The sequence below is a fragment of the Anas platyrhynchos genome, chromosome 8, assembly GCF_047663525.1.
Source record: "Anas platyrhynchos isolate ZD024472 breed Pekin duck chromosome 8, IASCAAS_PekinDuck_T2T, whole genome shotgun sequence".
Classification (NCBI taxonomy): Eukaryota; Metazoa; Chordata; class Aves; order Anseriformes; family Anatidae; genus Anas; species Anas platyrhynchos.
In genome coordinates this window covers 18,452,890-18,465,422 of record NC_092594.1, presented here as the reverse complement: position 1 = coordinate 18,465,422, position 12,533 = coordinate 18,452,890, and the positions used below count along the sequence as shown (strand labels likewise).

Sequence of the window (12,533 nt, the reverse complement as noted above, 5' to 3'; positions counted from 1 at the left end):
CAGCTCCCCGCTCCGTGTCCCGGTGCCACGCGTGGGGCCGGGCACCGCGGTTGTCGCCGCGGCCGGGTCCCGCTGCCGCTGGGGGGCACTGGCGGCCCGGCTGCGGCCCTCGGGGAGCGCAGCGGGGTTTTGGGGGGGCTGAAGCTGGGAGCAGAGGTTCTGCAGCTCCCACACACCCACCCCCATGAAAAGGGTCGCCAGCACCCGCTGTCCCTTGCCCCTTGCTGTGTTGCCCTCTCCATCCCCATCCCCAGCAGAACGAGCACCTTAGGGGCTATCTCCATCTCCTTTCCACCCCCCCCAGGATTTCTGCCCTGGGGTGAGAGGACAGCATGGGGACAAGGCCAGCGGGGAGGGGACCATACACGGGATGCTGATGCAAGATCCCTGGCAGCTGCCAGGCGGGGTGGCCCCGCGGCTGGCAGATTCCCCTTGTCCCCGCCGTGGCCGCGGGGGTCCCGTCCCAAAGTATATTTAGCCTGGCAGCTACCGCGGGTGGAAAGTTTCCCTGGGCACAGCTGTCGAGTCCGTCTCCCTTCTCCACCCCCCGCAGCAGCAAATGGCAGCGCCGTGTCCCGTAAGGAGATCTTGGCCACCTTGGCAGCACTGTGTGCCCGGGAGCCCGGCCTGAGCCTGCCCTGGCCCCCTCCGCCCATTTCACAGGTGGGCAAAGTGAGGCAGAGAGGGGGGCAACACGAGGAGGTAGGCACAGGAGGTTGGCACCGTGTGCCTGGGGCTGGGGACATAGAGATGTCCTGCGTGTGACTGGCTCTGTCTGCACAGCTACGGGCTTGACAAAGTATTTGAGACAAATTATCTGAAGCACGAGGCCTCTGCTCGCTTTCCATCTGGTCTCCATGGTGAGAGGCCATGACGCTCTCCCCGCTCTAGCACCTGCGGCTCGATTTCGCTCAGTTTTTCCTTGCCTTTCTTTCAGGAGCAACTGCACGGAGGGCCTGATCCTCCCACCCGACCTGCAGCAGGCATGGGAGAAGGTGCAAGGCACCACAGAGCCTTTGGGGTGGGACGGAGGCAGTGAGGACATGGCCTCCAGGCTCCAAAATGCTCAGCTGCCTGTGTGGGATATGGCAACCACCTTCCGAGCTAAGCCCTCCTTACATTCCTTTTTTTTTTTTTTCCACAGCAGACAAAGAAAAGGGGTAATTAAGGCTGCCTCGTTGTGCCATGGGAGACGCCTGTCGATGGTGGAGGGCTGGAGGCACGCGTGCCGTGCTCGCAGGTTCTACCTGCAGGCTGGCCTCTTGTTCGCATGCAGCAAAGGGGATCTGGGAGAAAAGCATGTAATTAGTGCAGCTGCCATATAGTTTTTGTAGATATCAATAAAACATTGATTCCCTCCTTCTGGAAGCTCCTGCACCGCGGTGCATACAAATGGCCCCGATGGCTTCTCCCTGAAGCAGCCAATGTCTTGGCCGCCCGGTGGTCCAGAGGTTGCAAATAACGGGAGAAATCTCATTTTTGTTTGACTGACAGTGTTTTGTTTGGTGTGAAGCTAAAAAAATATAATCAAAAAGCTCCGTTTCCATCTTGCTTTGCTCAGCCTCCTGCCCCATCCATTTCCTTTCCCATCTCCTGACATGTCTGTGTGAAAAAACATTTGTTTTGGGATGTGAACCTGGCCGCTCTTCGTTTTGTGTAGCTCACATTTGTCTATCCCATTTCCATAACCCCCTAATACTCCGTTTTGTGATCTTTTTTGGGGTTTTGGGGCAGTGGGAAGCCCATGGTGATGCTTAGGGGCTGCGGGGCTTGTGCCCAACCAAGCTTTTGGGAGGCCAGCCGGTGTCCTGCCGGGTGGTTTGCCCTCTGAAGTACTCTTTTTCTCCGGCCTCTTTTGAAGACTCGTTCTCCCCAGCAATGCAGGATCTCTAAAAGTATGTATTTTGAGAAGAAAAACAGGCTATTTATAAACGCTTCTATATGCTCTCCACAAAGCAAGTGCCAGACTGCGCTGGCGGAGAGCCCACTCCCGCCTTGTCGGTTTAAAAAAGCAAAAAAAAAAAAAGAAAAAAAAAAACGAAAAAAAGCAAAAAAAGCGAAAAAAAATCAGAAAAAAAAGTGAAAAAATAGGGAATAACGCTGGTGTTTTTATCTTTTCCTGGCCAAAACAGCACGGAGAGAGTCGTGGTACACATGGGAAGGGGTTGGAGCAGCGAGGTGCCACTACGGCCCCTGGGTGCCGTGCTCCGTGCTCCCACACAGCCCCAGGGCCAATTTTTGAGACAAAAACCCCCCAAACCCCCCCTCCCGCCCCGCGCCTGGGGGCGGTCCCAGCGCTGAGGCGAGCGGCAGGCGGGGCCGCTCCAAGCCCCGCCCCCTCGCGCTAAGCCCCGCCCCTCGGCGGGCGGTTGCCGTGGCGACGCGGCCGTGCCGGCGGCGGGGCGGGGCGGGGCGGGGCGGGGCGGAGGGGCGCCAAGATGGCGGCGGCGGCTGTGGCGGCGGCAGCGGGGCAGGGAGCGGCGGTAGCGGCAGCAGCGGGGCGGCGCTGAGCCGAGCCCAGCGGGGCAGAGCCGAGCCCAGCTCAGCCCAGCCCAGCCGAGCTGAGGAAGTCCCGCGGCGGCTCCTGAGGCCTGAGGAGCGGCGGGGAGGGCGGGCGGGGGCCCATGTGCGGCGGCGGCGGCCCCCCCCCGCCCCCCAGTAGCGGCGGCGGCGGCGGCCCGGTGGCGGCCAGGAGCCGCTGAGGAGGCTCGGAGCGACTGAGGAGGAGGAGGAGGAGGCGGCAGGATGAAGTTCGCCGAGCACCTGGCGGCGCACATCACCCCCGAGTGGCGGAAGCAGTACATCCAGTATGAGGTGGGGGCTGCCCCTGCCCGCGTCCACCGGCGGAGGCACCGGGAGGGGGGTGCGGGCCTGAGGGGGGGGGGAGGCCCTGAGGGGTGAGGGGGGAGGCCTCGGGGCTGGGCGCAGTTTCCTCCGTTTTCCCCGCTACCCTCTCGGCCTAGCGGGAAGGTCAGCAGAGCATGGGGTGGAGCAGAAATAACCCCGAGGTGGCACCTTCCCGGGGTGCCCGTTGTACCGGGGGCTCCCCCCGAGCCTCCCCCAGCTCCTTCAGGGGGTGCTGGGCTCGGTTCCAGCCCCCCCGCAGCCCCCGCTGCCTGCTGTGGGAAGGTCGCGCTGACACCTCAGCCCGAGCTTCGTCCCGCTGAAGGCTTTGGGCTTTGGGCTGGTGCTCAGGAGGCTGTCAGCCCCGCTGAAACCGCTGCTTATTGCACTGTCCGGGCTCAGAGACGCTCTCCCCAGCAGCACCGGTCATCCCCACGAGTAATAATTAAACCTGAAAGCTGATTCCAGGGGAGCTGTCGGCAGCGGGCTGCTTGACCTGCTGAGCCAGGCAAAAAAACGCTCGGTGCCTGTTATCGTTCAAGGGCTGGGGTTTTCTCTCTGGGACCCTAATAGTGATTTATGTCTCACATCCCTATGAAGCTGTCTGCTCTCGCAAGGAAACCGTGTTTATCTCAGCTTGCTGTGTGATTCTTGTCGGACTCTAAAAGTTTATATCTTCCCTTTTCACCACTCCTTTGTTTTCCATTACCTGAGAGCAAAGGAATAGATGCTTAAAAAGTGCAGGCAGATTTTATTTTAGAACAAATCCATCCTGAGCTGTTTGCAGAACGAGCTGCCTGAGTAACGCATGGGTTTTTGCGAAGGAGGGACCCCATTGTCTCAGTACGGTGCCAGACTAATTCTGCATCAGGTCTCTGATGGGTTTTCTCTGTGAGAGCTCTCAGGGTTGTTTTCTGCTTTTGGGAGCAGAAAACTTGAATGTGGTCTGAAGGGAAGGATCAGAGGTGGGGCTGGAGGGGAAGTCAAGGAGGGGAAAAAGATGTGCAGAAGGCTGCGCTCCTGGCTGACCAGATGGAAGCTGAGGGAGGGTGAAGGAGACCCAGCGAACTATGACACCTCAATTAATGCGCGAAGAACTCTGCTGCGCGTTGGCCGCTGCTTTCATTACGGGAGGTTAATTTTCAGATGTTTTAACTAGGACACTGATATTCTCTCCTTCTCCCTTCCCCCATCCCAGTTCAAAATCAAGGTAGATTTCAGTAAAATCTTCCTTAATAGATGTTTTTCTTTCCAAACATAGCGTTCTTGTTGGACAGTTAGCTGAACACTGAGGGCATTAAAATAAAAACCCCACCCTCACTTTTAGTAGTAAGTTTCAAAACTCTTTGTTTTGTCTGGACGTGAGTCAGCCTGCTGCTCATGCATATTCCAGTAGTGCAATGGGCTGGCATTTATTATTCAGTGGCTGGTGGTCGTGTGGAGCGCGGCGCTACCTTGGTTTACTTGTTGGTGAGCCTCGAGGCAAGAAGCACGCAGCCCTCCTTTGTCAAGAGAAAGGCCAAGCTGTTGCTTGGCAGATGTTGCTTTCGTTATTTGTATGCAATACTTCTTATAGTTGCATTGTAGTAATTTAAAAAAAAAAAGTGTATAATTCATTGAAATATCTTAATGTGTTTTTTTATTTGACAGTTTATATCTTCTCCTTAATTAAAGCAGCAAGCAGTTTCCATTTTGGAGTTAGAGATCCCATTGTGTTTAACTCGGAAAAGATCAGTCCTGTTTGCAGGGACTTACCATGACATGTTAGGATGATAATGAAAGGACTGGAAGATGGAATAGCAGTTGTCTTCAAAGCATTCTGTTGATAAGGCTCACATGTAGTCTTCTGATTTTTAAACTCTGTGTGTAGCTTTTTCCCTCGGAGAGCAGGTGGCTTTCACACAGCCCCTAAGTCTTGTAAGACCCCAAGGTCCTCTCCAGGTGAGAAGGCTCTGGCTTGAAGACAAGGGAGGCTACAAGGAGCTCTGCCTTGCACAAATGGCCAGTCAGACTAGAAGGACGATGTAATCTGTTGCTGATGATGTCAAGAAGAAGGATGAGGCGATGTTTTGAAAATCTGAATGTGTAGTTTCACTTTCAGATGGTCCTCAGTGATTTACAGCCCTCTGAGTTCTTATCAGTAATGCGATCTTTCCCTCAAACACTGACCTGTTTAATTACTGTAACTGTGATTGTAGGAAGCGCCCAAGTTGCCCAGCCTTGGGGTGGGTACTTGGTCCGTGGAAGCGTTTAATGAAAATGAATGGGTTTTCCCCTCTCTAAACAAGGCAAAAGATCTACTTTGATACCTATAGCTTGGATTCTTATTTTTTTTCAGCAAAAGTGCTGCAGTGCCATTGCTGTGTGCCTGCTTTTTAAGAAAGAGCAGTTGGCATGTGAAAAAGAAGAATGATGATGCATACTGCTCCGGCTCATTCAGCTCTTCACAAAGACAGGGGCCGTGACTGAGAGAGCGTTAACACAGTGTTTACAGAAACCTCGGCTGACTTGATTTGACTTCTCATTCTAAAGATTGCTCAGATTTTTAGATTTGCAGCTGCTGCCCTCTCTGTGCTGAGGCCAGGTCCAAGCGCCTTGGCTTGAGGTGTCTGGCACCCTGTTGTCTGCAGAGCTGGTGGTGTCCCCAGCAGGGTAAAGGCTAGCTCTAGCACTGCTTCTTGCCTTAAAACCTTAGGTTTTGAAATCTTCCTTTACTCTTTGATTCCTTTGGTGTGAAAACATGAGACGAAACAAAATCGCATCTTTGTGTCAGACAACAGAATTTACTTTTTAACACAGAATTGAACAAGTTAAGGTGACTCTCAGATTAGTTTCAGCTGATGCTTTTTTTTTTTCTAAACCCATTCTTTTCTGCCTTTAATGCGCATTTGTAGATGCGGTGGAATCGTTGGATATCCAGGCCTCTGTTTATCCTTAATCACAATGCGAATTTCCTCTGCCTGTGCGTACCTCTCTGAAGTGCTTGCAGGAGAAGGAGGAGAGCATTGCTCAGTCTGCTCAGGCCTCCCGACACAAGTGTGTGCGTGCCTGTCAGTCTGCTGGGAGCTTGCTGGAGTTTTACAGTTGCCAGATGGCAGTTTCATGTCAGTTTATCTGGCCTGAATTTGTTTATCTGGGTGCAGAAGTCTCTTTAGTGAGCTCTTAGAAGTCTCTTCAGCACGTAGTCTATTCACACTTCTGTTTCCCCACGTGTTTAACTCGTTGCTGTGCGCTCTGCTGGAGCAGGGAAGGCTGAGAAGCATCCACCAATTTTGGGGAAGAGTTCTTAGGATTGTGGAATGGTTTGGGTTGGAAGGGACCTTAAATATCATCTAATTCCAACCCCCCTGCTGTGGGGGGTTCTAGAGAAAAAAGCAATTAGCTGATGTTTAAAAACAAGTGTTTAATGCCTCTGGGGAAGGAGGAGAATGGGAACAGTTGCTCCAGGCCTGAACTTGATGGGAGATGTTGTAGGATGTAGGAGCAGGTGGCTCTTTCTCCCTTCTAACAGAGACTTCGGGTGTTAACCCCTTTCCCCCTCTGGTAGGGGAAGCAGGTTGTGAAGTTTTAAGAATCATTTCTCTGCGACAAAGCCTGCAGTGGGGGAAGTAGGCGTGGAAAACGAAAGCCGCCGCGCGGTGCGCGTAGCCTGCTCGTCCTCAGCCTCTTCCAGGAGCAGTCTCTCATTTCTTGGGACGTGGCCAGCTCTGCTCTTCAAACAGGGCTTCATGATAGGCAGTTCGCACCCAAGCTTGCCACCTCCTGACACAAATCTGTTGTGCTATTTCACTAGTTGTCCTTCTGGGTGCTAGCGGACGAGCTTAGGAGAGCATTAGCAGCCTGCAAGCCAGTCACTTAAACCAGCTGCTTTGTTCCAGCCTTTGAAGGCTTTTGTCCTTGAATTTTGTTCACTGCCCTGGCTTGGCAGTCGCATTTTGAAGCGTTTCCTTTCTGCTTTGTTGTCTGATATATGTTTAGGTGAGTTTCTACAAGGTGTATCAGAAGCACAACTAAAAAAACAACAATGAAACCCAAACCACCCCACGTTTTTGGTTCATGTGAGGCCTGGAGGAGTAATTCTTAAACATGTGAAGCTGACGGCGATGAGTGGCTTTTTGGAACAGCTTTTGTGGTGTCGGGTCTGGTGCCCAAGGGATCTCTGCTCCTTCCTTGCTAAGGGGCAGTGAGAGCGGTGCTGGAAGCGCGCTGCCCCTACGGGGTGTGGGGTGGCTTCCCACCTGCTGTCTCTTTGGGGTTGTTTCTCCCGTCTCATGCGGCACTGGTTTGTGGAAAAAGTTATAGGTAGGCAAGGATGACAAGCAGGGTGGAAAAGGGGAAGGTAGCTTGTGGTTGGTTTGGGGTTGTTTTTTTTGACCAGTCGATGCGTGGAAGCGGGTCACGCGCTGCGGGCGGTGAGTCACGGGAGGAAGGAGGAATGGAAACGGGACCGAGGGAAGGACAGAGCCGTGTCACTGGAATGAGGATCATTCAGCCACGGCTTAGCTGGGAAAACAATTATGCAAGTGACCTTTGTTGAGACCTCTGTGGACTTGGGAACGAGACCTTTGAGAGATGGCTGAGCTGCCTGTTTCAGCGGCCACCTATGATAGCCTGTGATAAACAGCCCTGTCCTTTAGACCTTATATTTACTTAGCAGGCTCATAACCCACATTACAACAGTGCTGAGCTTCTACTTGCTGAGCGTGGGGTTTTTTCCCCTATGGGGGTGTTAGGGCAACTGTTAGAGGCTGGGATGTTCGCCCTGGGGGAGGGAGGGGGGCACAAGAAGCAGATGGATTGTGGAGCTCTGGGACCTGCTGGGTAATGGGAGGCAGTGGCAGGAAGCTTGAAAGACCCGAATGGCTTTTGTGGGTTAGATTGCTGGAGGTTCAAAAGTCCAGGAATAAAACACAAGTCTTGCAGCAGGTGTTTGCAAAGCAGGCTCGCGCTCTCTATGTGAGTTAAGATGCCTCTCTGCTCCAAGTGATGGTGGCATCTGTGTAAACCAACGTCCTGCAGTAGGAATGGTCCTCTCCTAGTTGTCCCCAGTTCCAAAATTACATTTGGAGTTACTCCATCAGCCACAGGATCCAAGTCGCTTGATTCCTGCATGCTCTTGTGATGTGCAGCAGCACACACCTTTAGCCCTTGGCTCTGGCCATCCCCAGGAGCAGCACATTGCCGCCTCCACGGGGCGAGGGCCTGGCTAGCAGCTCTGGCCTCTGCTGGCCGTGCCTTTTTGGTGTCCTCCTCCTCCAGAGGCAGCCTTCTGTGGCTGCCTGGTCTGGTCCATCAGCTCCTCTTCAGCTCTCAGGATAGATGTGCATTCCTGTACGACTGCACTCTGTACCAGTGCTAAATCCCTGCCGCTGCTGTTCCTCCGTTTTTCTTCACAAACTCCTTTCTATGTCACCTCACAGTTTGTTTTTTCATGAAACCTTTAACATCCTACCAGCTGGGAAACATTTCTTCCAAAGGGAGATGTTCAGAAATACGGTTGGAATAAATGGTGTCGATTAGCAAGGTAACAGGCCTTTGAAGCAGTCGGTAAACCCGAGCGCATGTTTCTTTTGTTACCAGAGATGCGTGTAACAGCACTGACATCACATTCCCTAGCTCTGGGTGTCAGTCTGCAGGGATAAAAGGACTTTAATTGCTTTTCTTTTCAAACAGACGTATCAAAACAATGTAATTTTTTTTTGTTGTTGATGCTGACAGCGTTCCTTGTTCTCTCTCTCCCCTCCAGGCTTTGAAGGAGATGCTGTATGCAGCTGTGGACGAGGCCCCTTCTATAGAAGGTAAGCGAGCTGCAACTGAGAGTCGTGTTTGTCTTGGCATTGGATGCCGGGCACACAGTAGTGTTACTTTTCTGTCCCCAGTCCTCCAAAATTGGTAAACTTAATGCACTGATGGGCAAGCGCTTGGCCCTTCACAGCCTGCGAGCTATTTTTGATTGTTAGGACTCTTTGTCCTCTGTCACCAGAACAATAAATGGCTCTGTAGAGCTTGGGACTCCAACAGCTGGATTCCTCTTGCTTATAAGGACATTCACTGGTGGAAGTACTTTCCTCGTCGCTTGAGAATAGACCTTTGTTTTCCTGGGCAGCTAGCGGCTTCGGGAGGTAATTGTGCTGGAGAGGCGCTGGCTCCTGGTGTGTCACCCGTGGCTGGAGCTGTGAGAGTCTCATCCTTTCGTCCCGGGTGCTCCCTGAAGGCTGTGCTACCTCTCGTACGTTGGCATGAGTATATTTTGTGTTTGAATGTGTTTATTGCCGCTGAATCCTCTAGATAAGTGACTTTAATACAGCATATGGTTTTAAGCTCTCTGCATTTTGAGTAGTTTAAGTGATAAGTGCAGTAGTTCTCCACAGAGTCCTTTACAGCCTTATTCTCTTCTTCCTTTTGTTGTCTTTGAAGTATTGAATAGCTTATGTTGCTTCGGTCCCTACTTATTTGACCTTCACGTGGATTTCAAACTGTTTTTAACCTCTGTGCTTTCATCAGTTGGATGTGGAATACTGTTTTTTGGGGTTTAACTCTACTTGCTCTTTTATGAGATTTTTACAATTGTGATGGTTAATAGACAGAATGGGGCTGTGATGGGGCAATATTTAGTGATGCCTTCCAGAGGTGCAGTCTGAGCTGAACACTTCCTTGAAGCAATGCTCAGACAGGTGTAACTCTTAGATTTAACCTGACACCTGGCTGCTTATTTGTCTCAGTCCTCTTATTTTGTTAAATCAGTCGTACCCTTCACTCTTAACTTGTGGGAACTGAACTTCTACCAGCAGGTGGTTGTGGTGCTGGCATAATCTGAAATACATGAGTAAAATGTGTGGGCTCTGGGAAACACAAATGCAGCTTGCAAAAAATACACTGACAGAAAGGGGAAGCCCTGCTTGTATTTTTCTGAGTGACAAAGTTGCCTAAAAACCCCCAAACCTGGAGGATCTCTACCCCAGGCAGCACAAAATGTTTTCTATGTTTTGTGTAGGCCAAACTGACCATCTTTATTAACTCCTAAAGACAGTTTACTGGTTTTGTTGAGGGGAAAAAATAACACAGCATCAATTTTATAGAAGACTGGAGCATTTACAGGGCTTCTTTTTTGAATGTCAGTGCGTTATCAACAGTGGGAGCAAATGCAACTTTGTGGTGTGATGTTTGAGGATGATGTACTGGGTTCTGCTGGAATTTCAGGGCGGCTTGGCCTCTGAGCTCCAGGTGGAACTGAGCTCCTGGGATCGGTTGGGATGAGAGACGTGTGAGCCACCTCCTCGGGTCCTGCAGGAGAGGTCGAGCATCTTCTGCAGGGCCTGCCCCATGGGCACTGGGGTTGCCGTGGGGTAACTCATGTCTTTTTTTTCCCTTGCTCATTGTGATATAATATTCTGTATGTACTGTAATGTTTGTGTCTAAACATGCTCGGGAAGGGAAGAACAAAAAGGTTTAATATGCTTCATGTTGGTTTTTAAATGTTAAAATTTAAACCCGCTTCTGCCGCTTTGATGCTTTCAAAACATCAACAAAAAGGAGAATAATGACTTAACATGGCGCTAGTTATGAGAAGCATCTTCTGCTCATTATTTCGAGATCAGATCTCTTCCTCTGTACTGTAGAGAACAAAGTGATCCAAACTGTTTTGAACTGCTCAGATTTGTCTCTGTCTTGCCTGAGCTGCTTTTATGTAGAGAGCAGCTATCCTAATTCCTGCACCTCTTGTTAGCTAAGTGCGTGCAGGGTGGCTTGGTTTTTGTTTCTGTCTGTTTGCAGTGTGCTAATTCCCTCCCTTTTTTCCTCTCTGCTTAAAATCTGGTTTGCATCTTATTTTCTGGCTCCCTCTCTAAAAATCGAGCGTGTCTTAGGTCAGGACCAGGCTGTTTGAACAGGTCTGGTTGAGCTGTTGGATCTGCAAGGGCAGCTGTATCTGAGGATCCTTCATCCACCCATTGCTGATGGGAGCGCCGAGGTAACAGGCTGGCAGATGTCTTGCCATCAGCTGCAGCTGCAGGGAAGGTTTGCGTGGTTCAGCGAAGCCTTATGCTGGGGTTACCGTGCGACTGCATGCAGGCTGTGCCCAAAACGCTTCCCTCATCCCTGCCAGAGCAGATGGAGCAGGTTCCTGGTACTTCAGAGGGCTGGAGCAGGTATTGCCAGGGGCTGCCTGTTGGCCTGCATGTTTCCAGTTTAACGTGGATTTTACAGCTGATGCTTTTCTGTTCCTTTGAGCTTAGCACAGAAACTACAGGAGGGTGCTACTAAAACCCACCTACCCCGCGTGAGCCTAGCGTAAATCTCATTTTAGCCTGGTTTAACTAAAACTCATTTGATCTCGTTGATCCCATATGCTGTGGACGTGTGCGGTTGGTTTCGATTTACCTTAGATGTATCGTAGGGCTAATCTTCAGCCAGTACATCAGGCCGTGAAGGGAGCTTTGTGTGCCAAAACGGAGGCTGTCCCTAGGTTTTACGCTGCTCTGCTACGCGTGGAATTCAGGATTTGTGAATGAGTTCCTTCGATTTCTGCTGCAGGCTGCTTACTGTATCACTTCGTAAAATTTCTATGCGTGCAGGAATGCTTCCTATGCTTAGCAGTATGCTGGGAGCACTTGGAAGCTGGTAAAAACGTTCTGCCCACTGAAGGCATGGTGTAAGTAATGGGCGAGGCAAGCAATGGGAGAGCCACCCCCCGTTAACAGCAGCCCCTGGGTTCATATTTGGGAATCTCCTGCCTGTGGCTGGGACACGGGCAAACAAAGCAAACTTCAGAATGACTCACGGGCTGTGCAGCTGATGGGGCTGCTGCTATTTTAGTGGGAAAAGTGTTACTGTGAAGAGGATCTTGGATTGAAATTGTGGCATTCCTCCTCTGCTGGTTACCTACTTCCATGGTGACCCCTCTCATTGTGCTAAGTTGACTCTACCTATGTCTGCTACGACTGTTCTTTCCCATCTTCAGGTTGCGAGCACAGACTGTAGCATTAAGTAGCAATGAAAAAACAGATGTGGAGAAGTTAAAAGCTATCAAAGCTGCTTGACAGGAGAAGGCTGTTCATAGCTGTACCCTGCCTTCTGCAGGAGCAGGCAGTCTGCAAGGTGCTTTGGCTCCCTGTCTTTCATCAGCGCCATACCAGACTGTCTGCGTGTCTTTTTGTGGCAGTTGCTAGTTGCACACATAGGTTTCTTTAATCTGTTCAAAGATCTGACTTTTTTTCCTCCCTGTTTGTGTACCTTGTAATGACAATTTTCTCTATGCCAGTGCTATGCTTCTAGGTTCCCCTCATCTTTTTATAAGGCTTTCCACTGAAGCTGCACCATCCTTCCACATCTGTACAGAATAAGGATGTAGTCTGCTAATTCAATCTCATCCACATCACTGGAAAATGTGTCAAATGATGCTTGATTCCCAGTTGTACCATGGGACTTGCTTGAATTTCTGGAGAGTGCTTTGTTAGCTGTTTGTTACGTGCTAGTTCCTGCTAATGAACCACTCTGAGCAGATTGGTGCTGCCAGGACGTCCTTCTCAGCTCCCAAGCCTCATGGATGGGCAGCAGGGTCTGTGTGTGAGTGTGCTGGGTCGGTGCAGCAGGCACCCATCCTCACCTACTCCTGGGAAGAAGCTGGGGCAACTCTGAGGTGAAAATGTAGTGTGGTGCTTGTTTTCTGAGGCAGAACATGCCCTATCGCA

At 51.1% G+C, this 12,533-nt stretch overlaps 1 protein-coding gene across 1 annotated transcript in view; it reads left to right on the top strand.

Moving 5' to 3' along the window:
• Positions 1–2,416: 2,416 nt before the first annotated feature.
• XPR1 (xenotropic and polytropic retrovirus receptor 1) overlaps positions 2,417–12,533 on the top strand; it is a 134,492-nt gene continuing 124,375 nt past the window's right edge. Inside the window, exons 1-2 of the mRNA XM_027462506.3 lie at positions 2,417–2,814; positions 8,591–8,642. Of these exons, the coding sequence (XP_027318307.2) occupies positions 2,746–2,814; positions 8,591–8,642 (121 nt within the window). The 5' untranslated portion in view covers positions 2,417–2,745. The remainder of the gene's footprint in view (positions 2,815–8,590; positions 8,643–12,533) is intronic.